The following is a 26,873-nucleotide window of genomic DNA, read 5'->3' as shown; positions in this document are numbered from 1 at the left end:
ATAAACTACTAAATGATCGAACGCAAATTACTAAATGATCGATAACATCCTTGTTTCAAGACACTTGGAATTTTCTGAGCTTCCCAAAGTTTTGTTTTTCTAAATCGCAAGAAGCTGAAACTAATCGATCACATTAAATAGTAGGTATACACTACACTCCTGCGCATACCGTGGATTCATCGACAGGACCACAATGAACGCAGGCCAGATGATGGAGGGGATCACGGACGTATCGGACGTGATCATGTCGTTTCTGGACAACTGCGTTAACTACAGCAAGGACCTTAAACTAGCTGTACAGGCGCTCTGCGCCCTAGTAGTGGAGGCAACGTTCGAGTGGAGGACTATACTAGGACTATACTGAAAAGTTCGGAGTACAAAAAGTTGACGGAGGAGGTCCTGGGTGATGGGGTTCAAGTAAGAGCCTTATGCCTAGTCTCGAATATCCAGTTGCAAGGGCCTGGATGAAGTGACCGAGGCCAGAGCACGCCTCCTGAGAAATCCCCGGAGATGTTGGCCAGAATAGTCGAAGGGTTGTTTCCGAAGTCCGGCAAACATCCGGGAGACCCCTCGGCATGCCTACTTGACACAGTTGGAAAGCTGCTAGAGATGGTTATCCTGAATAGCTTTTTGGCTTATACAAAGTGTGCTGGTGGCTTATCTAGCAACCAATATGGTTTCCGTAAGGGCCGTGGGGGCCTCCTTAGCCGTGCGGTAAGACGCGCGGCTACAAAGCAAGACCATGCTGAGGGTGGCTGGGTTCGATTCCCAGTGCCGGTCTAGGCAATTTTCGGATTGGAAATTGTCTCGACTTCCCTGGGCATAAAAGTATCATCGTGTTAGCCTCATGATATCTTCTCATTTCTTATTATCGCAGCTTAGTGTTCATTAAGCACTTCCACAGTTATTAACTGCGAGGTTTCTAAGCCAGGTTACCATTTTTGCATTCGTATATCATGAGGCTAACACGATGATACTTTAATGCCCAGGGAAATCTAGGCCTAGGGCCTCATGATATACAAATGCAAAAATGGTAACCTGGCTTAGAAACCTCGCAGTTAATAACTGTGGAAGTGCTTAATGAACACTAAGCTGCGAGGCGGCTCTGTCCCAGTGTGGGGATGTAATGCCAATAAGAAGAAGAAGAAGAAGAAGGGCCGTTCTACCATCGAAGCAATTCGATCGGTAACGGATACGACTAAGATAGCGAGAGGTGTGAACAGGCGAGATATTAGGTACCGCGCATTGATTACACTTGATGTAAAAAATGTGTTTAATAAAGCTAGCTGGGCAGCTATTGCTGACTCCCTCCACCGATTGAGGGTTCCGGATTATCTATACAGGATACTGAAAAGGTATTTTCAGAATATGGTGTTGATATACGATACGAATGCTGGTTAGAAGTCTATCGAAGTGTTAGCGGGTGTCCAAAGGGATCGATCCTCGGATTGGATCTGCGGAGTATTATGTACGACGGAGTATTACGCTTAAGTCTCCCGGCCGGTGTGAAAATCGAAGGCTTCGCGGAAGACGTAATGCTATAGGTAACCGGAGACACTCTCGGCGAAGTCGAACTGAAGGCTTCATACGCGATTGGCAGAGTAGAGGAATGGCTCAAATCGAGGCGGCTGACTCTTGCACATCACTTAAGTCGTGGTTGTGCATAACCGCCATGCGTTGAAGCAAGCGAGGATAAGAGTAGGGACCTGCACAGTTAACTCCGTGAGGTCTCTTAAGCATCTGGTCGTGAAGATCGGTGCATAGTCAGGTGCGTCAGTACTAAATGCCGAGTACAATGTGAGGAAGCTTATCAGAGTACACCGGCTGCCTACGAGTCGCGAGCGCATATCGCACCATATCATATGAGGCGGTGTGCTAGAACGGGATGATGCCGATAGACATACCCCTTGAGGAAGATGTGGAGTATAACAACGAAAGGAACTCGGTTCAAGTGCGAAGCGTCTCTGCTTCGCTGCTAAAATGACAAAGACTATGGGACACCGCAGTCAAGGGTCGTTGGACCCACAGACTAATTCTAGATCTGTCAAACTGGGATAGTAGAAAGCACGGGCAGGTCAACTTTTATCTAACACAGGTGTTTTCTGAACACGGATGCTTTAAAAAATTCCTGCACAAGTTTGGCTTCGCAGATTCTGAGGAATGTCCAGTATGTGTAGGTGAGGTAGTATCGGCAGAGCATGTGATGTTCGCATGCCCGCGATTCAAGGTAGAATGCCATGCCATGCTGCCATGTGCCGTGAGGAAGTTATATGTAATGCGGTGACCACAGCATCTCAACAGATTATGTCGAAACTGCAGCGGTGGTGGCGTCTTGAACAAAACCAACGAGTGCAGTAAGGGCACCTGTGATGCAGTGAAAACTTTGCTCACCCCGACAACCAACATGTCGCGGGTGGGCTGCGGGGACCTCAGTATGTAGATATAGAGGTCGTTGCGGTTCATGCGCGGTGGTTGTTGTCGGGGTGCTCGTCTCTAACGTGAGATTATGATTCGGACCGCTAGGTTACTATCATAGCTTGCGATCGAGGGGTGGTAAGGTAGCCACCCTTGAAGTCGATGTTGTGTGTATTAGCGTCAAGTGCGTTAGCATAGGCGTGAGCGTTCTCAATAGTCCCCCTGATGTATTGCTTAATTGCGGGCCGGGGGTACGGACTGGCGAAAGGGTTTTGGTTTTAGTGGGTCGGGTAAAAGTAACATGACATACCCATCCCCACACTACCTGAGTTACCTCCTCAGGAGTCTGGTTGCAGATTTCCGTTTACCCTCGCTCAAGAAAAAAAAAGAAATGCTCATCAAAAACTTTTCAACCGCCCAGACTAATGCCAATGCTTCCCTTTGCGTATGTGGGTATTTTTGCTCCACAGCGGTGAGGATTTTCGACGCACAGCCAATCACTCGCGGACGGTGTTCTATGTCGAACTGGACAAGAACTGCCCCTAACCCATATGACGAAGCATCGACGTACAGTTCCGTTTCATCGTATCTGCTGGTATTCAGGTATTCGAATTCTTCTTCGAGCTCTTCATTCCAGTAAAATCTGGCGGAATTCGCCAATTCACGCAATCTCCACGTTCGTTTTCCATGCTCTGTTTTGTACTTGTACACAAACAAGAACACACACGAGCGATATGGCCAATTCATCCACAAGTAGGGGGAAAGACGGCTTTGGCAGGTTTTGTTCTATTATTGGCAGGGGGGTTTTTGTCGACCAAATTTTATGAAATTTGGCCACAATATTCTTTGATATGCAAAGAATATTTAGGCCAAATTTGAGCCTAGTCAGTCATAAAAAAAACCCCTGCCAATAATAGAACAAAACCTGCCAAAGCCGTCATTCCCCCCATGACACACTTTATCAGCATTTGGGCATGTAAATGAAAAATACTTCCACATCTCCAAAAGCTGGTGCTACGTTGTTTCCACAAGGATTCGCGTTTGAATCCTTGCCCGCCTTTTGTATCTCGGAAGCCACGGCCGCCACGTGTAAGCTTTACGCCAATTGCCGAAAAAAGTCCTTGATTACGTCTTTGGAAATCTTGATGGTTCTAAGACACCAGAGCGACAATGGGTGTATCACTACGATCATGAATCCTTTGGAATTCTTCTTCAATTGCCTTTTCCAGCTCGCGGTCACGCACCAGGTCAATGAAATCTTTCACCATGGTATTACATATTTCACATAGTTTATCTTTAAAACGTCGAACTTCGCTTGCTCGTCGGCTGTGTTGACCAATTGCAAGGAAGCGACCAACGTATCTTTCCAAAACTCGTACGCTCTTTTGTCGATCGGCACTTATTCCGGAATGTTGAGTGTTCCTAGTGTCCAGTTACTCATGGTTGAGAGCATCATTGACTCACTTCTAGTTTCAGAAAAGTCATTCCGCATCGTTGCTGAACGAGCAGTATGAGCAGTTTCACCAAGCGGTAGTTCGGTAGTACCTGTTCCCGGAGAAAATTGTTCAACTCCTTAAATTATTTCAACACCGTTTTTTTTTTTGGAAATTTCCATGTAATAAAAATATGCTGCTTCTGGACTTCATCTCATAACTCCGATGTTTTTTTATGCTCAGCAGCTTTTCCAATGTATTATTTTTATGCACTAATAGATCATCGATACTTATACACTATACCCCCGCTGATCCGACAAATCTATGGCCGGACTATCGAGGTTACTGTCGTTAATCCGTCTGTCAAATCCATACAAATGAATCAAAACAAAATTACAGCACAAATTTGAAAACTGACAGCTTAATGTGAGACGGAGAGAGACGGATTAGTGAGGTCCGGATAAGCGGGGGGATACTGTATTGCCTATTTTCGCAATTAGATGACTATTTTAGCATTCATGTTAAATTCACTATTTTCATTATTATAATGACACCATTAACCAAAACTTTTTTGAGCAATATTAGAACACTCGTTGCCAAAATACGGCTGATGATTTTTCCAAACGATTACATTACAGTGAATAATGCACCAACATTTCATGGGCTGAAAAGGCATCCAACACCAGAGCCGAGGTTTGGAAAATTGGCCGAACATAAAGTCGCACGAAACTTAAGATGGATAAAATGATAGATTTTGAACCAATGTTGTTGTTTTTGATGTTGTTTAGCGTAATAATCAGAAGCAGTGGCGTAGCCACGGGTGTGGTTTTGGGCGTAACCCCCCAGAAAAAACAATGTCAAAAAAAAAAAATTTTTCGAAAATTTTTTTTTTAAGAACCCCCCCCCCCCCCCCCCATTAATTTCTGGCTACGCCACTGATCAGAAGTAAGAAACCCGTTTGGTGGCATAACTTCGGTTAGATCTTCAATATATGAATATTAAAATAATGTGCTCAACCACAGCATAACAGGCTAAGGTTTGAGCCTTATACCCTATATTCTTTTTATGTCCTGACTTCGAACAGCAAGACACAATACGTTATATAATGCTGTGCTCATTTACTATAGTATATAGCTATAGTTTTTCCTCCAAATTGCAATTGTTTTCAATAAATTTTGGTTTCGAATTACGGTAAACAATTTCCATGCCTTTGAAAAAACAGAATATTTCTGGAGTCGGGAAATATTTTTTTCTTTTACTGGAATAACCGCGGTACGAAGCAAAACTGTGGAAATCGGTAATTGAGTTGTGATTTAATGACATCTCCAAACATGTTCGACAAGTCTTCCGCCTAGCGTCCAAAGTTTTCAAGATGTAGCCAGATATGTAGAATAATGCGTGCATTTCTGATCTGTCTAATATATCATTCGATACTTCTTGAAGCAGGTCGTAAAATCCATGACTATATCATTATTATCGTTACAACGGTTTGCATCTTGTATTGATTTTCTTGTTTCTTGTCGTTGACTTATAAAGACGCCCATACCTATTAAATGCTCTTGGTCGTTATAATCTTATATATAAAAATGAAATGGTCTGTGTTCGTATCCGCATAACTCGAAAACGGCTGGATGGATTTTTTTCATTTCTTCAGCAGAAACATTCGTTATAGTTTCCGACGGGTTTATATGATATTTCCCAATGCGAAAATTACGAGTAAAGTTGAGCAAATCGTGAAAAACTAAAATTGTGATTTCTTTGCGAACTTTGCATGGGCAGTTCGGAACGCACATTCTCGCCTACTATGCAGGACAACGTCTGCCGGGTCGACTAGTTGTATAATGTATTTCATACAGCGGCAATGTACTTCAATAAAGTAATTATTTTAAGATTTCGCTTGAATTGCAGTGGTGTTGGGCGGCATTGTCTGGAGCGAATTACCGAGAATAAACTCTCCAAGCAATCCTGCACGAACCGCGACGTATATATTTCTTCGTGCCCTGCATCAAACAATCTTTTTACTAGGCGTATTATAGCATTGGTGCACATTATTAAACCCGATTGCCACGGTTTACAACACCGACGCGTATACTGTTAATAAGCTTTGTGGAATCTTCAAGCTGCTTGAATGCTTCATTCGACTTCATAGGTTCGTCATGCTTCAGAACATGGTTCTCATGGCGGTTGTTCATTGTTTCAAACCATGACGCAACATCTTCAATGAAAGATGCTGCAGCTATCATGTCAGGCTGATTTGTTTCGGCGGCTACAACACGTAAAGCAGCCGCTACTGCATGATTACAATACTTTGTCGCATTTGATACCTTTATTATATCCACGGAAGACACCGGAAGGTGAACAGCAACATCGCGTTCAGTTAGCCCGTGTGAGCCATGCGTAGTTGATTTCCGCTCTCGTAATGCACCAGAAGCCAGATGGTCACGATGCACAACAGCTGAAGAAAGACCCTTTTGTTTAACGTACCAGTCGGGTAACGTTAGAGATCTATTATTAATCCAACCATTCACACAATTTTTGAACACGTGGACGGGATCAGGAATTATTTCAATTTTTCTTGAGCTATCCAGTGGGTGGGATGGTCCTAAATCGCCATTAACTTTGTTATGTCCTGTTACCAATCCTAAGAGTGAAATCAGGAGTGATTCAGTTTCATTCCAAAATTTCGACCACTATTCTAGTTTGAATCAGGAACAAAATAAAACAAACTCGCTGGCTTCCCCAGCAGTGTTCCATTCATGTTTTTCAAATTTTCAAAAAAAATGAAATCATTATGTTGCTGCCCAGAAAGGCGCCGTAATTGCAAAGTGGATTGATCTGTAGATAAAATGACGCATTCATACACCAAAACAATTGAAAAATATTTGAATCTCGTGATTCAATCGTGGTTCAAATCTGCAAAAAATAGAACTGAGCGTTATACCAGTTTTATTTTTTTTTGACAGTTGACTAGTATAAAAAATGAATCTAGAGCAGCTGCTGGGAAAATTAATGTTTCAGATTCATATTCAAACTGACAGCCCCGAACGATTTGAATCACTGCTTATTTTATGAACTGCTGGTTTTATGAACCAGAATCTGAAGTTACGAAATGAACATGCAGACCCACTTTTTCAGATCGTTTAATTGTCCTAATCACCAAATCCTTGAGATGTGATCCAGTAAACTCAAACGTTTCCACCTTTGTCTGATTCCCACCAACATTAGCACCAATCCGGCCAATTAGCGGCTGTTCGGTAACATTGAGAGTTGACGTAAAGTCAATGTCAACTTCTCTCCCCGAACAGCCAAGATAGCTGTGTGGTGTCGGCAGCCAGTTATCTGGCTAAGAATAACGCTACGGATTGCCTGTTCCAGTGGTAGAAGTCCACCATACAGGTGACCCCAAATTCTTGGTGTGATGCGGCTTTATGCTTACCGTGCCTACGAATGAATGGTTAGGGGGGTCTAAAAAGAACCTAACCGCTAACGGAGCCTGTGAAGCACAAGGGCACCCTTCACAATATCTAGCTCTTACTGCGCTAACCGGAGCTATGGCGTAGTTGACTTTTTGCTTCTCCGAAATAATCGGCTACTCTTATTCAATCTCAACTTGAGGTTAAATAAGGGTGGGATTATGAGCATGTTTTTATTTAGTTTTTCAACAAATTGTCACCTATATGGATTCGCTTTATGCGTTATACACATTGTACTCTGTGTTTTGTCTTTAACTTTCTTGATAAGATTCCAATTTGGTTTTATCGTTGCTGTTCATATTAATGCTGAAGTTGTGGAGTGCATTCTCTTAATTTGCAATGGCTTCAGTTAAGATAGCTCAAATCAATCTTCAGCATAAAAGAACAGCAACGACTAATCTTTGTGGACTTATTTAAAATGGCAAATCCCAAGTGGTTTTGGTGCAGGAACCCTATTTTTGCAAGGGTAGCTTCTACCTAGGTAACCTAGTGAACCCGGTTTTTGCTGCTTTCAGTAAAGAAATGGCAAACTCTCGATCAATGCCGCGTGCATGTGTGCTTGTTAACAATGCTATTGTTGCTACACTTATCACTGAACTAACAACCAGAGATGTATGTGCTGTCACAATTGGTGGAATTCCGATTTGGCTAAGCTAAGGAAGCAGTGCAGAAGGAGTTGGAACAGACGCCATTCAGCAGGGACGGATTCTTTCAAGTTGGCTCGCAAAGCTTACAAGAAGGCATCTACTGATCTGCTGAACGATCCGGTTGGAAAAAGCTTTGTGCAAATGTTTCCAATTTGAGTGAAGCCATTCGATTGATTAAAATTTTTGCGAGATCTCTGATTTTCAAGTTGGCGAAATTCGCAAGCCAAATGGCGACTACACTTCTTCTGATGAAGAATCGTTAGAGCACTTATTTGATACGCACTTCCCTGGATGTGTCGATATAACATCTTCGGATGATCCTGATGTCTTTTCATGTAGCTATGGGTCTTGGGCTCAAGCACGTAGAATCATAACTACTGAATCCATTCAATGGGCACTTAACAGTTTTGCTCCCTACAAATCTCCAGGGGAGGATGGGAATTATCCCGTTCTACTTCAGAGAGGTTTTGAACATATCAAACATGTTTTGAAAAAGCTTTCAGTATGCAGTAGCGAGGGTATATTCCCATATCCTGGCGGGATGTCACTGTAAAGTTTATCCCAAAAGGAGGACGTGCTTCGTATGAAGAAGCAAAAAGTTTTAGACCCATCAGTCTGACCTCATTTCTTCTGAAATGCTTAGAACGTATTATCGATCATCATATTCGTGATGACTGTTTGGCAAACATGCCTCTTTATGTTAATCAACATGTTTACCAATCTGGAAAGTCCACCGTGACTCTTCTACACAAGGTTGTGTACGATATCGAGAAAGCATTCGCTCAAAAGCAATCGTGCTTGGGTGCTTTCTTAGATATTGAAGGTGCTTTCGACAACGTTTCTTTCGATGCAATATTGGAAGCCGCACGTTGTCATGGGCTACCTAATATTATTACCAAATGGATTCACCAGATGCTTAAAAACCGACATCTCTACTCGACATTACGTCAAGTAGGAAATTAAGTGTCTGCGGATGCCCTCAAGGGAGAGTATTATCTCCACTTTTGTGGAATCTCGTTGCAGATACGCTATTGAGGTTACTCAATAATGGCGGTTTTCAGTCTTCCCACGAACATGTGTGATGTTCAACACAAGTACATTTTCATCAACTCGTGTTGAACACAGAACGTGAATTATTGACGTACTCGAGTACAACGGGATACCCAGTACCTGCCTAAACAAACTTGTACTTAAGTACAAAACACGTGTACAAACTTGCTTTCAGTTCCGAGCGGTCCGAGAGTCGATAGAGTAAGAGACAAAGAGAAAGAACAAAATGGAATTCGGAAACTATACACGCTGAAATGAAGATGCGCAGTGATGGGTGGATCTGAAAGGTTTTTTTTGCGAATAATTTTCTAATGATGCAGCACTTTTTCATGACGTTAATGACCAACTGATATGGGTTTTCAACATCACATAAGAATAATTAAGAGAACAGAAAATGTTGATAAATTTGACTTCGATTCACATGCCGCTATACAACTTTAGTTGAGCGTGTACATTCCACAGAGAAGGAATAGAAAGCGCATAATTATAAATACTATTTATACTTATAGATCAGCGGAACAATTTCTTGACTCTCCGGTAATGTTTTCGTAATAAAACCAAATTGTGTATTGTTCATCAGGAGAAAGCATTTTGCGTTGCGCTATGGAGCCGCTCACAAATTACGTAACATAAAGTTGGGCGAATGCAGACCCTCCTTTATGGCACATTGTGTATGGACAATTTAAATCTTTTGTCTGGATCATAACGCTTGAGGCTATCCCCTTCATCCTCCTATAGCGCCACGTAAATCATGAACACCCCTCATGGATGCACCGCATGACCGCATTCTAATGTCAAAAACCGGCATCGTGTTGGAAAATACCATTTATAACATATTACGCAATAGCCTTCACAGACTACCAGCTCTATGACTTATTAAAACGTATAGGTTGATATCAAAGATCACACGCATCATTTTCTTTTAAAAAGATATCAAATGACTATATGCGTAATCTGTACAGGCTACAACCAAGGAAGGGATCGTACACTAATTACGTAAGCACTTACGGGGGAAGGGGGTCTGCCATTTTCTTACGCTCCACATAAATAAAAGAAATATTTGTATGGGAAAAAATCTTACATGGGGGAGAGGGTATTCAAAAACCCGAAAAATTTGCTTACGTAATTAGTGTACGGCCCCGAATGCAACAAAATAGGATAACATGATTGTTTTCCGCGCATCTAGTGAAGTGACCGGCTTCTGACGGTGTTTTCGGTCAAGAATTTATTGGTTTTCAATATGGTGACATGGCCTAATTTAAACTTCATTGAGCGTTCTAAAGTACCAAACCTCATGAAAATATTGAGAACCCAAATTTTCTCATATCCGCACATCTATGATTTTGTTTACTGTCTACATTTGTTTTGTTCGAGAAGCTTCTGGAATTATATTCAGCGGCAAAATTTTACAGCCAGATTATACATGGTACTGTACAGATGTACAGTACATAAGTACAAAATGAAACTCGAACGCAAGTTCGGGTACAAGTATACTTTTCGTGCGTATGCGTACAAACACGAAGCAAGGGTACAGATGGAGTACACGAACAGCTGTACTCAGCGTGTTCGATGTTCGTTTGGGAAGACTGGCGGTTTTTCTACCTATGGATTTGCCGACGACTATCTTACATTGATAGTGGGTTTGTGCATTACTACCTTATTCGACCTGATGCAAAATGCTCTTCAGGTAGTTGAAAGTTGGTGTCGCCAATATGGCCTTTCGGTCAATCCGAATAAAACATCTATTGTTCTTTTCACGGAAAAACGTAATCGTAATGGTATTCGTCCATTACATCTTTTTGGTTCTGAAATCAATGTAACTGATCAAGTAAAGTATGTGGGTCTAATTTTGGATTCAAAGCTTTCCTAGACTCCTAACATTGAGTTCAGAATCAAAAAGGCGTGTATGGCTTTCGGCCAATGCCGACGAACCTTTGGTAAAACTTGGGGTCTTAAACCCAAATATATCAAATGGATTTACACAACAGTTGTACGACCAATTTCGGCTTATGGATGTCTTGTGTGGTGGAAAAGGGAGAAGTGAGGACAATTCAGTCTAAATTAGGCCATCTTCAAAGGATGTGCCTAATGGCAATGACTGGTGCGTTCTCTTCAACTTCCACGGCTGCTCTCGAAGTTCTCTTCGACGTGGCCCCACTACACATATATCTCAAACAAGAAGCATTTTCTTGTACTTACCGACTATGGGTACTCGGTTTTATGGAAAAGAATCCTGTAAACCGCAGTTCTACACACACTTCGTTGTTACCGCTTATGATTAATTGGGACAAAATTTTCCTTGCTCCAAGTGATCTCACACAAGTTAGTAGTTTTCCTTATAGGACATTTTCGACACAATTCCCCTCGCGGAATGAGTGGACATCTGGCTATTTGGAGAGAAGTATGTCGGACAGCATTGTTTGTTACACTGACGGCTCCCTCCTCGAAGGTAGAGCAGGTGCAGGCGTCTATTCGCGTGAGCTGAGATTGGAACAATCACACTCACTGGGAACACACTGCACTGTCTTTCAAGCGGAAATATTTGCCATCATATGTGGAGTGCAATCTGCACTGCAGCAACGCATGATGGGCAAAGTAATATACTTCTGTTCAGGTAGCCAAGCAGCTATTAAAGCTTTCGCCTCGGCCAACTCAAGGTCTAAGTTAGTAATCGCATGTCGAACTCAAATTGAGGAACTGAATTCAGTAAATATTTTACACCTTATATGGGTACCTGGCCATTCTTCCATAGCTGGAAACGAATTGGCTGATGAGTTAGCTCGTTATGAAGCATCGCATGACTTTATTGGTCCTGAGCCAGCTATTCCAATATCCAAGTGTTGGGTGAAGCTTTTGATCAACTCTTGGGCTGTCACTCAGCACAAATGGCATTGGAGTAGTCTGGATTCATGTCATCGAACAAAATTGTACATCCGGGAGCCATCTCCGGTAGTAGCAAGCTATTTAGCTAATCTGTCTAAACAGAATTGCAGTGTCTTAGTCAAGGCCTTGACAGGTCACTGCCGACTGAACTATCACATGGCAAATATTCAACGCGTTGAATCATCTGTTTGTGATAGTTGTGAATCCGATTATGGAACTTCTTATCATCTAATATGTAACTGCCCAGTCTATGCACAATTGCGCTTCCAAATATTTGGTAAACACTTACTTAGTGAAATTGACTTCAGAAACCAGAACCTTCAGAGTATTTTGTTGTTCATAACCCGTTGTGGTAAGGAGCTATAAGCTCTTGTATTCATATGCGTTGGATGCCCTCTTCAAGGGCCCTTTTACAAACATTCCCTTTGTTCTCCCATTCACATTACTTTCCTTTTTGTTCATTTCCTTTTCCGTCAGGTGTGTGATGAAAAAGGCTGTGAAGGCGATATGGCACAAATCTCCAAAATTGAGGTGAACGTGCCCCTGGAGCCGACGTTCTGATACCTGATACCTAATCACCAAATCCTTGAGATGTGATCCAGTAAACTCAAACGTTTCCACCTTTGTCTGATTCCCACCAACATTAGCACCAATCCTTTGGAGGCCAATGTATCTGACACCGGCAGCGTTGTTTTTCCAACGAATTGCTTAGATGTTGTACAAAATTCTTCGAGTTCGTCAATGCTCATTTCGTCTAGTACTAAGTGACAATACTTTCCAATCTCAGACATTCAACAAATTTTGTATCTTAAGAGATCGAAAATGTCTTCCATAATTTCTGGAACAAAATTTATCATAACTGTTCTATTAAATAAATATTATTTCATTACCAGGACTGAATTCAATATCTTCGATGCGACGTAACAATGTTCTCGTCGACGGAAACGGGTAGCCTTTTGCTATGAGCTTATCATAACCTCCTTGACATGCAGGGAGTCCATACTATCTTTCATTGAAAAATAGCGCAAACAACTTTCACTCAATTTTCAGGCACTTACCCTTAACCGATTTACTTGCCAAATTCGCCAAATCGGACTATGGGCTCAAAAGTAATGGTCAAAATACTATTTTTTATAATGCACGAGAAAGGTACCATCACCGCTAGGTGGATTAATCAGGATTTTTGCTTTAATACTTACTTTTAGGAAGCACCGGTATGATTTCAAGCTTCATCGAGCGTCGGCAACTCCAAGCGTCTGGTACTTTGCTCGATTGAGCGTCGACAACCAGCCGAAAGTACGAAGGCTCCGACCAAATCGTCACCGGCAGAATTCAGTTCTTATTCCAAGCTCGCACGTCCGTTGCTGTTAACAGTACTCGTATGCTGCCGTAATCTGAAAAAGTGACGTATACGCCATTTTCCAAAAAAAAAATGTGTTAACGAGTACTACTCATCGAGCTCTTTAACAGAAGAATGGAAAACATGCCTGTTGTAAAATGGCTGTTACGTCACTTTTCCAGATTACGGCTGTATGACTGCCTACTCAATTTTCAGTTTTCTTGGTCTTTCAAAATCAGCCAACTTTGATTGAATTACACCAATCACCTCAGAAACAGGCTACTCGATGTAATTTTAAAATGTCACCAACACGTGGTGTATTTAAGCAGTGATTGCTATGATTCCACATGCTATTCGAACTGCAGATCATAACCTCCGCTGTTGTATGCACAACTGTCCTGAGTACATTAGGGTCTCGTCGATATTTCTCACCAACACGAACGCAGGTTCGTGGTTGCAAACAATCCCATTTGATTTTGCCGTGACAGCTGCTCGTGGTTGCAAACAAACCGAGTAAAAGTGTGAGTGAAACGTGCGTGTACGTACACGATCGCTGAAAGCCTAATAGGAATTTCTGCAAATATTGGACAAATATCCATATGACGACCGAATACCCAATCTTGGAATGTCCTTCGCATTTAGCTAGAAGAGGAAGAGGAAGAAGAAACCTCAAATAGGTACTCATTCACAAAGGGCTCAATTGTGGACACTGACGTACCATAATCATTTGTGACGTAATGCTGTAGTACCCGATAACGGGGTAGCAACTATGTACGTGCAATCAATCAAGCTCATCCTCGAGCTTATAGATAAATAAATGCTTCAAAATGCAGGGCTATAAAAAGAATGTTTGGTTCAGCTTCCCCATTCCGCCCTTCTTTGTTCGTTCTCCGCAATTTTATGCGACATTTAATCATTTTCCATTAGCTCCCTGTTCTCAAGTATCTTGCTCAAGAGAACTGTCCGTTTTAATTTGCAAATTCATCGCTTCGTCGTCAAATTTGCTTTCTCCTAATTGAATTATATTGTTTTGGGTGCACTTGGCTCACCGGAACCCAAACCAGGAGCCTTTTGAATTATGTGAAGTCGTAGTTCTTGCGAGATCAGGACAAGTAGTCTCTCGGTCCCAGCGCAGCCAGCACGAGATATGCGAACGAGCGGAAAATAAAAATAATTTATAACAATGGCTTGAAACTGCTGCCGGCAATGTACAAGCAGCTTAAGTAAAAAAACACGGAACGGGCGAACAGCGCAGGAATAAATTCAAATTACGTGGGTACGCTGATGGAAAACCACTCAGCAATGTGCTCTCTGTCGCTTCGTTTATTTATTCTCGAATTAAGTCACCATACCGCCACCGCGGGTTCTTGATGCTCCGACGAAACACAAACAAAACGGCCGCGGCACGAGCGGTTGTTCCGTGGCCAGGCGGAATGGGACTCTGCCGGAATGTTGGTGCGAAGCAGCGCACTTCGGAAGTGTTGTCACCAACCATTCGACGCACCATTTCGGTAACGATGACAAGGGCGCCCATTGTTTTGCTTCCTGAGGTTTACAGAATTACAATGAGCAATGGTTGGCGGAAGCTGAAATTGCGTATTCGCATGTAAAATAATAATTCCAAGGAAAAGCTTATTGTTCTCCTACAAGCGGCTTGATTATCATGTTCTCATGACTATTGAATGAATAATTATTTTCTCTTCCAACCTTCCTGAGTTTGATAGTAGTAACATTTTTAGTTTTACAAAGATTTTACATACATCGGGTTTTTTTCCTGTATTACAGTTTTGTTTACGTCAGGTCAGAGTGACTATAATCCAAATTTGATCCAAGACTTTGTTGTTTAATCCCAATTAATATCAGCTTTACCAAGTATCCATCACCGGAGAGCATCTAACCCACTTCAAGTGCATAATCCACAAACAAACAAAACCGTTTAACCTCTTTTCAGGATCATTTTGCAAAACAGAATGTAATCGGGAGAAAAGTTACACAAGCGAGTGCCATCAGTGTGAAGCAAAGTTAATAATCAGGAGGAGTAACGAGCAAGCGATTTACTTGGAAGTGACAGTGAAAAATTATATCTCCGTGCTGATGCGATTCGTTTGCGGTGTCCCCGAGCAGGGCTACCGTTGTGTGCGAAGTACGGGAGAAAATCGTGCAGAGTGATCCCATCAGTGTCACGGAAGGATATTTAAATCGAAACAGAAAGTTCTGTTCGTAACCAACGTCACCGAGTTGGGAAAATCGATTCGCGAAACTGCGGTTCTCCAGAACACAACCATCAATGTTGAGCCCTTGCTCAGATAAGTAAGTGCGTTCGGAGTTCGTTTCGCAACTAAGTGGAAAAAGTTTTGCAGCAAATATTTGCAAATATACTTTTGCCTTACTTCTGCCCCGCGTCGTTCCGGGAAAATCGCTTTGCACACTGAAGGAGGGTATCGAGTTAGAGTGGTTGAAGAAATGGCGAACCAAATCAATCAATCATTGAAAAGTAATAACCCATCGTCGACGGAATCATCGTCGGTTCCTGGAAGCGTAAGCACTTCTGCATCCAATGCCCCCTTGGCTGCTGGTGTTTATGGTGTTAGTGCAACGGATAACCGCACCGATGACGGGGGGAAAGGTGAACCGAAGCCGGTGGCTGCCGCGAGACCCTGCACACTCCCAACGCGGAAACCACCTCCTTCGCTGGGACGAACCTCCCGAAGTGCAACCCGGGCAGCATCCGGTGGAGCTGCATTTCCTTCGCAAATGGCTGGAATGAGAGTGTTCAAGAAGTGCAAAAGTGCTACGTTCCAGATCGATGGCCATACGTACACAATAGGTGAGCTTTTATGGTATACGGCATAGAGGGACGGAAGTTATATCCGTGCTTGGTTAAATTCACGTCATGGGCTTTAAAACCAATGAAAGCAACGTCCATTTACTTCATTACGTAACTTTGCCATAGCAGAACAATACTCCTTAGCAGGAACGGAAAATGACATTTCGTATCATTCGACTAATTTATTGATATTTTTCCTTCTGAAGTCAATTCAATCAAATAATATTGAATTTAAAGCTTAGGATATACGTCGGAACTTGGAATATCAAAATGTCACGAAATGACATGAATTTAATGTGAATGACTCTCAGGACGTAGATATAGAGAAATGTCCCGTTAGTCTAACGCAAGGGAAGGTGAGGAGACCTGTTTACCGAGAACCGAAGTAGTTTAGTAATTTTAGGATGGCCGAAAGTTGTTTGGCCGAAAATACCATTAGGACGAAAGTCATTTGGCCGAAAGGGTTATGTGGTCGAAAGGGTCATTTGGTCGAAAGAGTTGTTTGGCCGAAAGTGTCATTGGGCCGAAGGGGTCGTTTGGCCGGAAGGATCGTTTGTCCGACATGGTCATAAGGCTGAATAGGACATTTGCCGAATAAGACATTTGTCCGAATAGGATATTTGAAAAGTGGGAAATTAACAGTAAGAAGAGAGACGGCTCAATTAGGGTTTCTTACCCCATTCCCGGCCTAACATGCGTACGACTGCATTATTTAATTGATATTTATGACAGGAAGCAACTTTTTCTGAAATTTGTAGGCTGTATAATACTGCATTGGGGTTCACTTCTGCTTAAAAAATAGCTATTCTTGCTAAATATCGTTCAAAGAAGCTTTTATTTGATTTAAATTAATGAGGTGCAGCACTCATTTCAGTCATAGCGATTCCCAATCCGGCATACAAAAAAACCAGTTCCCGGCCTAAGCAAAATTTCACTCAATCTCTCAACATTTTACTCTCATTCTCTCTCGGGACGGTAGAAAATGCGATGTAAACAAAAATATGTACGTTCCACGACAACAAGATGCCAGATGGTATTATTCATAATCATTTTTATTTGGTTGCGAAGATATATAAACTCATCCAAATTTCTTCCAAATACTTTAAAAAAATATTTATTTCACCTTTTAAAATCGAGAGAACTATAAATAACATGATAACGTCAACATATTAGCCAATTTTCCTATTAATGATGAAGTATCATTTTTATAATCCTGGCCTTTTGGCAGCACGGTGCGGCTAGAAGTTCTTGGGCCGAGGTGAATTTTTGTTCGGTTTGTGAATACATTTTAAAATGTATTCTAGTATGTTTAAATAAGTTCTAGTGAAACGAACAAATAAGAATGATTGAAGTGCGGGTGTTTAGAATTATGGTGTGGTGATTAACAGCTTCATGCAATGGTTGTATCGAGCACTGTGACGATTTTCAGGTAGGTGTTTATTCGATAATACCGTTTTGTAAAAGTGGAAAGAATCACTCCGGCTCAGTGGTGTGGCATCGGAGAGTGAAATTTTGAATTCTACATTTTTATTTTCTACAATTGAATCAATTAGGAGTAAAACAAGTGATAGAAAAATATTGAGTATTGTGAAAAATAAATGGGAGACTTTTTAAAAATTATCAACCATAAACCTACGACTTCCAAACAGTTTAAATCATTAGTTTTCTGTGCAGTGAGCCGGGAACCGGGTCCATAGGCCCAAGTAGTGATTTACCCTATATTTCCTCATTTCTTACTTCTCACTGTAACAAAATGAGGAGCGCGAAGTGAGAAGTGAAATGTCTCACTCCTCACACTTATTTTTTCTCTTCTCACTGTAAAAAGTGAAAATCGTGAAATGAGTAGTGAGACACTTTTTACAGCGAGAAATGAGAAATGAGGAGTGAGTCTCTTTTCTCACTCCTCATTTCTCACTTTTTACTGTGAAAAGTATGTAGTGCGAAATGGGTAGTGAGTCGTCTCACTACTCATTTCACGCTTCTAATTTTTTACAGTGTGAAGAGGAAAATTAAATGTGAGAAATGAGATGTCTCTCTTCTCATTCCTAATTTCTTACTTTTCAAATGACCTTTTCGGCCAAACGACCCTTTCGGTCAAATAACCTTTGCGGTCAAATGCCTTTTCGGCCAAACGACGCTTTCGGCCAAATGACCCTTTCGGCCTAATGACTTTCGGCCAGATGGGTTTCGGCCTAATAGTTTGTTCTGCCTAGTGGCATTCGGCCAAATGGCGTTCGGCCGAATGGGTTTCGGCCAAACGACCCTTCCCAGTTTCTCTGAGACTCTATACGAAAACCGCATTTTTTATCTTTAGCTGTGTAGTGTCGGAATTGAGAAAAGGGGATAAAGTCTACTCAGTCTACCCTATGGATTTACCACAAATCCTTGTTTAATTTTGTTTAAATCCGTTCTCAATCATTGTTTGATTAATGAAAAAATCATTCAAAATCTTAATGTAAAATATCCGTAAACAAATATTTCCGAGCATAGACTCATGATTTCCACAACGCCGATCTCAGTGCAAGAGGAGACCAAACTGTATTTCATTCACCGAAAAGGACATGTTTTGCATGCTTCCGCCGCTGCAATCATTACGCTCCACGTTCATTTCTCGACTGGTGTCTGTCTTTCTTTTTGCCTTGCTTTCCAAAACAAACTTCCAGGAAAACTTGAAGCTGATTTCATCTCGGCAGAGAATCTTTTATGCATGAGTACGGCATCTCGAAGCGAAAACATCAAACCGCAAAAGTGGGTAAATGGGGAGGATTTTGCTGATGGGGTAAAAGTTCTGTTGAAGGTGGCTCGGGGTTGGTGTGCAAATTATGATCAAATTAGCGAATATTTTATAAGATTACCTCCTCTTCCTTTCGATGATCTGGCGAGAGGATTTTGGGGGTCTGATTTGAAGCTTTGTTTTGCCCTTCGAGGCTGACGGCGGCGTGCCGGAGTGGTTTGGCTGAAAATGATATTTCTGTCTGGCGGTTATTTGCATAATGGAAATGAAGACACATCTGTGGCCAGAAGAGAAAGATTCATGGCATAGTATTCAACTGAAAATGGATTCAAATAGATTATTCTTCCTTAAAACTTCAATCTCATATATTTGCAGACTTGCGGAATGATTTATTTCACTTGTGACCTTGCTATTCCAGTTATTAGTGAATTTGATGTATATCCGAAACGCACGTGTGATTTCCTCTTGCCAGACGACGAGGTGAAGAAACCCCTCCATAACTTATAATGAAGTTTGACAAAGTTCATCAGCCTTACAGGAAAGCGAAGATGGAAGCGTGACTGAATTGGGCTTGTTTTCCTGCTTTGATTGCAGGGTTCTCGTTTGTCGTTTCCAGTGAAGCTGCCTCGGAATGGAGAAACGTGTATTCGTTTGTGATTCATATTTTTGGGTTCCAAGAATAACACCGTGACAGAAAATGTTTGATGAGGTCTAGAGACGTGGCTTCGATCGATATCTACCGATGACGGGAAGCAACGAATATCAATATTTTATATGATTGATATGCCTGGACAGATGTCATAACAACGAATCTACCTTTCCAAGAATAACGATAGCGGCAACAGTTGCACTCGAAGAGATTCGGACGAAATTATCAACTAGCTTACATTAACATAAACTACGTATCAAAACTGACTTGAAATTGTGTGAGCTTGAAAATATCTTTGAGGAATTTTACAATCACTTTCGTTTATTGTGGATTGGTCATATGAGGTCGGCTAACTAAAACGATGAATAGTTTTGATTTGCTTATTTGTATTTAATTATTTCTAAGTAGTAGTTAGTAAATTTAAATCCAGGCATACAAGGGTACAAGGTAGGTTGCCTAATCGATTTCGAAGAATTAAGAATTATTTTTCCTGTATAAGATTAATTATTTTTAATTTTAATATGCCGCTATCTGGGTCTTATGGAACGTACACACGATCAAGCAGTTTGACCAACATTGACTCCACCTCTCGTTTATTCAAACATCCATCAAGTTTTACCAACAGCGGCACGAACAATCAATTTATTCGACCAACAATATCACACACGAACGACCGAAACGCCAACTTGAGCACCAACTATCAAAAAATATATGGGGGTTTGTGCAACTTCACTACAAATGCTCAAACATGTTCGGCGAACCTTGACTCCACCCCCGACAACTCAAACCAAAATCAAACCGTTTTAAATTTTTCCAACCGAGCCGCCAACTGTCAAATGGTTGTTCGAACAACTTCACACACGTTCAAACAAAGCAGCAACCGAAGCGTTTTCTTGGGGACGGAATCAATGTTAGTCAAACTGCTTGACTGGTGTGTACGTTGCATTAGAACCAATCAAAAAGATACCACTTCTTCCTTTTAACCCTTTATAGGGCAGACGAATCTAAACAATAAATTAACAAAAACAACAATAGGACACAATGTTGACACGGTATTAAACTCAAATTTATGTTTGTTATACATTAAATAGTTCAGAAACATTGAAAAATTGGTGGCAATATAGTTGCCACTGCCTGGCAAGCGGGAAAACAGGCAACAACAAAAATAAATAAAAGATTTTTAAAAATTAGATTTTACGCAAATCCAGTCAAATCAAGGCACGTTACATTTTTGGTAAAGAGTCCTAATCGGAAAACGCATTATAAGTGAAAAACAAAATTTTGCGCTTTTGTTCCCAAGGGGGGACCCGTGGGAAAAAAAACACAATTTCGTCAAAAATCCAAACACCAAATATACAGAAAGGCAAAGCTTTTTTCACGCTAATCACGTAATAATCTAACACAAGAGATTCAAAATAATTAATACCAATGGGAAAAAAATATATCTTTGTCGTTTTTTTAACGAATTATAACTAAAAATCCTTCTTCCACTCAAAACTTACGATCTGTTCGTAAAAAAAAAACTGTTCTTAAATTGACATTTCATTTTTGTATGGCTCAAATCTGGGGTTCTACTAGGAAGCAAATAAAGCCACTACATGAGAAATAAGAAGTTGAGCTCTTGTTAATAAATAGAAAAAAAAATTATAATTTGTTGGTGGCAATATAGTTGCCACTGCCTTATAAAGGGTTAAATTTCAGATGTAGTCGAAATTCTCAAATGAAGCTATTATTTAGGAAATATTATGTACAAGACAAACGTATCTGACCTTCTCGAGTTATTATTTCATCGTCCTAAATATCAACTGTCGGCATCGCACTCTAGATCGATTTTAGTTCAAGCTTGAGTGTTTCCTACTACAGAACTTATGAAAACCTATTTTTACATTTTGTTCAACTCTCCCAGCAAAATGAGGCTCGATTAGTGAGGAAATCTTGCAAATCGGTTCATCCGTTCGTAAGTTATTGTGCCTCAAAGGAAATATAAACTCATTTTTATATATAGAGACTGTATTTGTTTTGCGGGTTTATGAAACTAGAGATGCCTCAAGCTGGGTTTCAGAACCCAGAATTTATTGTCAACAAATACGGTCATTTTACAAATCTCATCAAGCTAACGACACATTCAAATCAAACACAGTAAAGCACGAGTAATCTAAGATTGCACGAACGGCTGCACAAAAGCGGTTCACCAAGCAAGAAGTGAACATCAGAGTGTATTTAATTAAGAGTGGCGACACTGTCAGAATTGGAACAAAATTCATCTGTCATTCCCTTTCAAAATCGCGTTCCAAACGAGCAGGAGACCTGTCAAATGCGACACATGTCGCCACTCTTAATTACATACACTCTGGCGAACATAAGCCAAAAAAGAGCACAGCAACAGCTAGAGAGGACGATAAATGAGCCCCGATTCGATGTCGGCAACGATATGGTTTGGAGCTGGTCCAAGGAGGATGAACGGCGATGAACGGTTGCTTGATTCTATTCTGGTTTTCCAGATACCGATAAAGTGCGGCAATCAGGCTCTCGCCGATATTTCCCACGAATACGAATGCATGGCTCGAGGTTCAAAATAATGATTTTGCTTGCTGCTTGGTTGCAAACAAACTGAGCAGCTTGTGAGTGCGTGTTCGCAGAAAGCCTTATGAAGCCCGGATGACGCAAAACTTAATTCCACTCTCCAAGCAAAAATGCTCCTAGTTCTTGGACCGAAATTGACGACGAATCTTGTCGCGCACCGTTCGAAGTTCTAGATCTGCACCTGCTCGCAAGGCCCTACGAGCAAACGAACGCTACAAGCCACAAACTGTTTGACAGCAGGCGGTGGATGACAAAGTCGATGACGACTTTCAAATAATTTCCAAAACTTCAATCACGCGACACATGAATAGTCCGACCTACACTGTTCATCGACCACTTAATGGACGTACCAAAAACATCCCACAGTAATGGATTCTAAATATTATGGACGGTCTAGCTAGTGGTAAGCGAATAGTTTGATGTTTTGTTGAGCTAGCCGCTGTTTCTGGTAACACATTGGCATACTACCTTGGATGCTAGCTGTCGACCCCGCAATGGCAAGAATCGTTGACCGATTGTTGTGTGGAACCGCCGGCCGTGAGGTGTTCGGATATGACAAGGTCGGACATTGAGCCAACGTTAATTGGTTGGCAGCCGGGAGCAATATCGGAAAGCGAACAGTACCGGACAGTTGGTCGTCTCGTGTTCATTCTTCTGTACAAAGCAGTTGTACCAGCACTTTTTAGCTTTGACCACAACATGTCCTAGAAGACCAAGTCAGTCAAACCGTTGCTGATTCGGATATTCGGCGAAACATTTAGTTTGCAACTGAATGTTATTGTCGGTAGATTACACAGTTGGCAGTTCTGTAGTCCGACAAAAAGAATCTTGTTCAGCGGCAAATAAGTCGTGCAGGATTAATCGAATATGCTTTATGTCTCTGTAGTAGAACTCTCAGGATGGTGGATGGTGTGATGAGATTGCAAAAACTACAGCCTATACGACGCACGCATTCACCTGCTAAAAAAATATGACATGCGACACGAAGGCTTTTATCGACAGCAAACTTTTCTTCCGTACACTTAAGTCGACGAAGTGCAAGTTCGAAGGAATCGCCTAGCTTTGGTTACATAACTTCTCGCAGCGGTAGACAGACGATTTATCTTCCGTCCGAGTCTTGCTGGTCTTTACAGTATTTTTCTTCAGAAGTGTAGGCTTTCCCGGCGTCGAAGTTGTCGAGTTCCCAAAAGCGTTCGAGTTGTTTGTCCAGCGAGTTGTCTGTACAAATGTGACTGGATAGCTGGTGGCTCCTTTGCTGGGTCTGCGAGCTTTCCACAAACAACGTATCCCAGTACGGTTCTTTGTAGAAGCGAGTATGCAGCGACGATCATGATTTGCTGTTGTTCAAGCAACGAAATAAATCGTTTCAGAACTGGGGATCGGTCATCGAAATATGAAGTAGAATAGGGCAACGTGTGATGTCGATATGGTGGCTGGCTAATGTGACACCGTTGGCATTGGAAGTACCAGGCAGTCCAAAATGAAACGATGATCTCTACTGCAGATGTAGCAGAAATCGTAAAAGATGTAAACGATTTTTTTTCTTTATTAACGTGATTTTTTCGTGTAATGAAGTTCATCTCTTAGATGTAAACGATGGTAGGTGCAATATGGGAATGGTGCTTCTTGAAACACAGGAACCGCAATCCTTTGCCAAATGTGTATTCTTCTAGCAGTTTGTGCAAAGCCAGTGCTTCTTGAATTCGAAGCGTTGTTGCGGAATGAACTTGGAAACCCTTGCACTGAAACAAAGAGATGCGCTAGTTTGCCGTAGGAACTCTTCTTCATGTTATCTGCTGTTAATATATGCCTGTCATATATGCCCAGCGTTTTAGATAGGCTGTATAAGATCACAGAACAGAGCTAGGTCCTCGCTTTCTTCAGCGAAGTTGTTCATCAGGACGTTGGCTTTACAGGAAAAATATCGTAGGTCAAGTGTGACTATATGGCACGCTAGCGAGGAGAGAAGCTTTTTCACTGACGGGTCAAAAATGGATGGCTTTATTGGTTTCGATGTTTTCAATGCCCAGGGAAGTCGAGACAATTTCCAATCCTATGAAAAACATAGCGCCTATTTTTTAAGCTCATGCCATGCTGAGGGTAGCAATTTTCGGATTGGAAATTGTCTCGACTTCCCTGGGCATAAAAGAATCATCGTGCTAGCCTCATGATATACGAATGCAAAAATGGTAACCTGGCTTAGAAACCTCGCAGTTAATAACTGTGGCAGTGCTTAATGAACATTAAGCTGCGAGGCAGCTCTGTCCCAGTATGGGGATGTAATGCCAATAAGAAGAAGATTTTAAGCTCAAAGAGCCTAGTTTCGTGTATACTGCTGAGCTAGCAGCTATACACTATCCACTCGAGCAAATCGCATCCCTATCTCTTGACCACTTCTTCATCTTCACCGACAGTCTAAGTTCATTAGAGGCTGTTCGGTCAATGAAATCAATAAAGCACTCAGCCTATCTTCTCAACGGGATGAGGAAAGCTTTAAGTGCTTTATCAAAACGGTCATTCACAATCACCATGGCTTGGGTCCCTTCTCATTGCTCGATCCCGGAAAATGAGAAAGCGAACTCTTTGGCTAAGGTGGGCGCTATGGAAGGTGATATTAACGATCGGAAAATCACCTTCGATGAATTTTTCACATTAGTTAGTCAGGAAAGCTTGAACAGCTGGCCACAGAAATGGACAAATGGGGAGTTGGGTAGATGGCTGTATTTAATTCGCCCGCAGGTGTCGAAGCGTCCATGGTTCAAAAAATTGAATATGGGACGAGACTTCATTCGAACCATGTGTCGTCTAAAGTCCAATTACAATCACTGTCGTCTAATGTCCAATCGTCAATCCAATCACTCTCGGAAGAGAATCTCTGTGTTTGCGGCGAGGATTATCAGGACATCGATCATGTGGTGTGGGCGTGCGAGGAGCATCGTGGCCCCAGATCTGCGCTCATTGAACATCTCCGAGTCCGAGGAAAACAACCAAAGCCTATTAGGGAAGTGTTGTTGGCCCTTGATCTCCCCTGGTCTACCAGTTTTTGAAAGTTGCTGATGTAAGAGTGTAATCATTGTCTGCCCATCTCCTTGTCTGTCGTAACCCATTACGAATGTCTTCCTCTTGTTGTACATTTCAATGTCTGTCGTTAATCGCTTCCGTATGTCTTCCTCTCGTTGTTGTCTCCCAAAAAAGTTTGTTTGTCCCGTTACAGATGTGAAACATTGCAAGGAATGACAACTTTGTGAACATCGGCATCGTGATTACTTAAGTACCCTAAAATCCTTTCTTTTCCTACTGTATAATTGTATTTCCTAACCTCGACCAAACCACGAGTCTTTCAGTTCCCCAAAACTAGCACTATGTATAAGAATCAAGAAATATATTGTTAAAGTTGATTTCGGCTTCTCAAGATCAGCCCACGTTATCTACTAGATAAACCAAAGCTTTTGGAATGTCCTCATCGTCGGTATATGCCCAGTCTGGGTCAATAAGCATATGCACATCATGTAAACTGAATATTCTTGCATACAAGATGTTTAAGGTACTGCAAAACATTCTCGAATTCAGCCCACGTTATTCACCAGACCAATCAAGTCTTTGGCAATATCCTCATAATCGGAATAACCCAATCCGGTTCAATGAGCATGTGCGTATAACGTTTGCTTGAATACGAGGTGTTCCAGGTACTCCAAAACGTTCTCGAGTTCAGCCTACGTTATCTACCAGAAACCAAAGCTTGTGGAATGTCGTCATCGTCGGTATTTAACCAATCTAATTTAATATGCATATGCGTATTATGTAAACTGAAATTTCTTGAATACTAAATGTTAAAGGTACTCCGAAACGTTTTCGAGTTAAGCCCACGTTGTCTACCAGATCAAGCAAGTCTTTTAAATGTCCCCATCATCAAGTATAAACCCGATCCAATTCAATAAGAATGTGATTCAAATTTCTTCCAAAATGATCTTGAGTTAAAATCAAGGTATCTACCAGATACACAATGACTAAGGAACCATATGCTTCCACGAGTTGACATTGAGTCTTAGAACATCGACTCAAGAAGGACTCCAGGAGGATCCACTGTTTCGATACATCGATCATGACTTGGTTGATCGGATAGATCACATGTTCTGAGCTCCAGGACGTTCTGGAGGATTAGATAGGTCTGTAGTAGCTTATAAAAGTAATTAGTCAAATCCTATCAGCTAAATGGACCTGCTGGGATGTTTAGCTCTGAACGGATAAATCTTTCATAACTTGGTTGATCGGTTTTTTTTTTCAAATATTTGTTTTATTAGGCTCAATTGTTTAATTTAAAACTCCACGGAGCCAAAGACTGTTTAATATTACATAATATTATTCTGAAGATGTTTCGGACAAGCGTCGTGAAACATTTTTACGAGATGTCTTCTTTGGAGGGGATTGATCTATGAGTGTAACCTCAGTTGGTTGAATTCTCAGCTGACTCGTTGTTGGCTTTTGCTGCTTCTTATCTTCCGTTTTCAATTTATTTACACAGTCCGTGTATCCCATTATGCCTTTTTTCACGAACCACATCCGATCTGTTTTGTTTTTGAAAGTCATAGTCTCCGCCATTTTTTCCCGCTCTATCATTGAACATGGGATAGAATCTGGATCCATTTGACGTGTTCTCCTTGTTGGGTCGGTTTGCAATGCAACTACTTCCTCCTCTAGCACTTCTATCACGTCGTTCTCCGAGACTTCAACGTTTGGCTGTTCTGCTACTGTTCTTTCGAATCCAATTACAACTCCGGAATAACTTTTCTTTCCGTTTTTCGACTGCCTATTATTCACCTCTCCTTTCAGATGTTTGTTC

At 41.5% G+C, this 26,873-nt stretch overlaps 1 protein-coding gene across 2 annotated transcripts in view; it reads left to right on the top strand.

Moving 5' to 3' along the window:
- LOC134212579 (dual specificity calcium/calmodulin-dependent 3',5'-cyclic nucleotide phosphodiesterase 1-like) overlaps positions 1-26,873 on the top strand; it is a 705,268-nt gene that overhangs the window by 35,288 nt on the left and 643,107 nt on the right. For both annotated transcript variants that reach the window (XM_062690565.1, XM_062690571.1), the window contains exon 3: positions 15,192-16,067. In XM_062690565.1, the coding sequence (XP_062546549.1) occupies positions 15,704-16,067 (364 nt within the window). In that variant the 5' untranslated portion in view covers positions 15,192-15,703. The remainder of the gene's footprint in view (positions 1-15,191; positions 16,068-26,873) is intronic.

The sequence above is a fragment of the Armigeres subalbatus genome, chromosome 2, assembly GCF_024139115.2.
Source record: "Armigeres subalbatus isolate Guangzhou_Male chromosome 2, GZ_Asu_2, whole genome shotgun sequence".
Taxonomy (NCBI): domain Eukaryota; kingdom Metazoa; phylum Arthropoda; class Insecta; order Diptera; family Culicidae; genus Armigeres; species Armigeres subalbatus.
Note: the sequence above shows the minus strand (reverse complement) of the source record. Positions and strands in the feature narration are given on the sequence as shown.